Source organism: Neopelma chrysocephalum, unplaced genomic scaffold (assembly GCF_003984885.1).
Source record: "Neopelma chrysocephalum unplaced genomic scaffold, ASM398488v2 Primary Assembly neopelma1_93009, whole genome shotgun sequence".
In the NCBI taxonomy this organism is placed as follows: Eukaryota; Metazoa; Chordata; class Aves; order Passeriformes; family Pipridae; genus Neopelma; species Neopelma chrysocephalum.
The window spans coordinates 1-1,698 of NW_020921726.1; the positions used below are offsets into that span (position 1 = coordinate 1).

General features: G+C 54.9%; 1 protein-coding gene across 1 annotated transcript in view; it reads left to right on the top strand.

The window, feature by feature from the left end:
- Window positions 1-146: 146 nt before the first annotated feature.
- Window positions 147-1,698, top strand: part of TUFM (Tu translation elongation factor, mitochondrial) — a gene marked incomplete at both ends in the record, with an annotated part of 3,248 nt that continues 1,696 nt past the window's right edge. The window contains 2 exons of the mRNA XM_027707428.1: window positions 147-213; window positions 1,500-1,666. Coding sequence (XP_027563229.1) covers window positions 147-213; window positions 1,500-1,666 — 234 coding nt within the window. The remainder of the gene's footprint in view (window positions 214-1,499; window positions 1,667-1,698) is intronic.

The following is a 1,698-nucleotide window of genomic DNA, read 5'->3' on the forward strand; positions in this document are numbered from 1 at the left end:
CACGGCAAGACCACCCTGACGGCCCCCAGCACCAAGGGTGGGGGCCCCAAAATCCTGGGAATTCACCCCAAAAATGAGGGGGGGAAATATCCCAAAATTTGGGAGTTATAACCCAAAAAACGGGGGTGAAACGGCTCAAAAATGAGCAAAATGACCCCAAAAATGGGGGGAGGGACCACGGCAAGACCACCCTGACGGCCCCCAGCACCAAGGGTGGGGGCCCCAAAAATGGGGGAATTCACCTCAAAAATCTGGGGGGGAAAATATCCCAAAATTTGGGGGTTGTAACCCAAAAAACGGGGGTGAGACAGCTCAAAAATGGGCCAAATAACCCCAAAGATAGGTCAAAATAACCCCCTAAAATGGGCCAAATGACCCCAAAAATGGGTGGAATCACCCCAAAAATGGGGGGGGGAAATATCCCAAAGTTTGGGGTCTGTAACCCAAAAAATGGGGGTGAAACGGCCCAAAAATGGGCCAAATAACCCCAAAAACGGGTCAAAATAACCCCCAAAACCAGGGGGAGGGACCCAGGGGGTTTATGGGATTTTATGGAGTTTTATGCGTTTTTTGGGGTTCTTTGGGATTTTATGGGGATTTTTGGAGTTTTTTGGGGGTTTGAGGGCTCGGGGTGGTTTTGGGGTCTCAGGGGGGTCTCTGATGTGATTTTGGGATCCCCCCCCAGTCCTGTCCCCCGGGGGGGTGTTTGGGGTCCCTGTGGGGTTTTGGGGGTTCTTTAAGATTTTATGGAGTTTTATGGGATTTTGGGGGCAGGGGGTGGTTTTGGGGTCTCAGGGTGGTTTTGGGGTCTCGAGGTGGTTTCTGGGGGGTCTCTGATGTGATTTTGGGGTCCCCCCCCAGTCCTGTCCCCAGGGTGGGTATTTGGGGTCCCTGTGGGGTTTTATGGGATTTTTAGGGTTTTGGGGTCTCAGGGTGGTTCTGGGTTCTCAGGGTGGTTCTGGGGTCTCAGGGTGGTTTCTGGGGGGTCTCTGACCCGTTTTTGGGGTCCCCCCCAGTCCTGTTCCCCGGGGGGGGCTCTTTAGGGTCACTATAGGATTTTATGGCATTTTTTGGGGTTTTTTAGGGTTTTGGGATCTCAGGGTGGTTTTGGGGTCTCGGGGTGGTTTCTGGGGGGTCTCTGACCCGTTTTTGGGGTCCCCCCTCAGTCCTGTCCCCCAGGGGGGCTGTTTAGGGTCACTGTAGGGTTTTATGGAATTCTATGGGTTTTTTTAGGTTTTTGGGGGCTGGGGGTGGTTCTGGGGTCTCAGGGTGGTTTTGGGGTCTCAGGGGGGTCTCTGATGTGATTTTGGGGTCCCCCCCTCAGTGCTGTCCCCCGGGGGGGTGTTTGGGGTCCCTGTGGGGTTTTACAGGATTTTTAGGATTTTGGGTTTTTTTTAAAGTTTTGGGATCTCAGGGTGGTTTTGGGGTCTCAGGGTGGTTCTGGGGTCTCGGGGTGGTTTCTGGGGGGTCTCTGATGTGATTTTGGGGTCCCCCCTCAGTGCTGTCCCCCGGGGGAGGGGCCCAGTTCCGGCGTTACGAGGAGATCGACTCGGCCCCCGAGGAGAAGGCGCGAGGGATCACCATCAACGCCGCCCACGTGGAGTACAGCACCCCAAACAGGCACTATGCCCACACTGACTGCCCAGGACACGCAGATTATGTCAAGGTGGGGGCACCCCAAAACTCTGCACCCCAAAA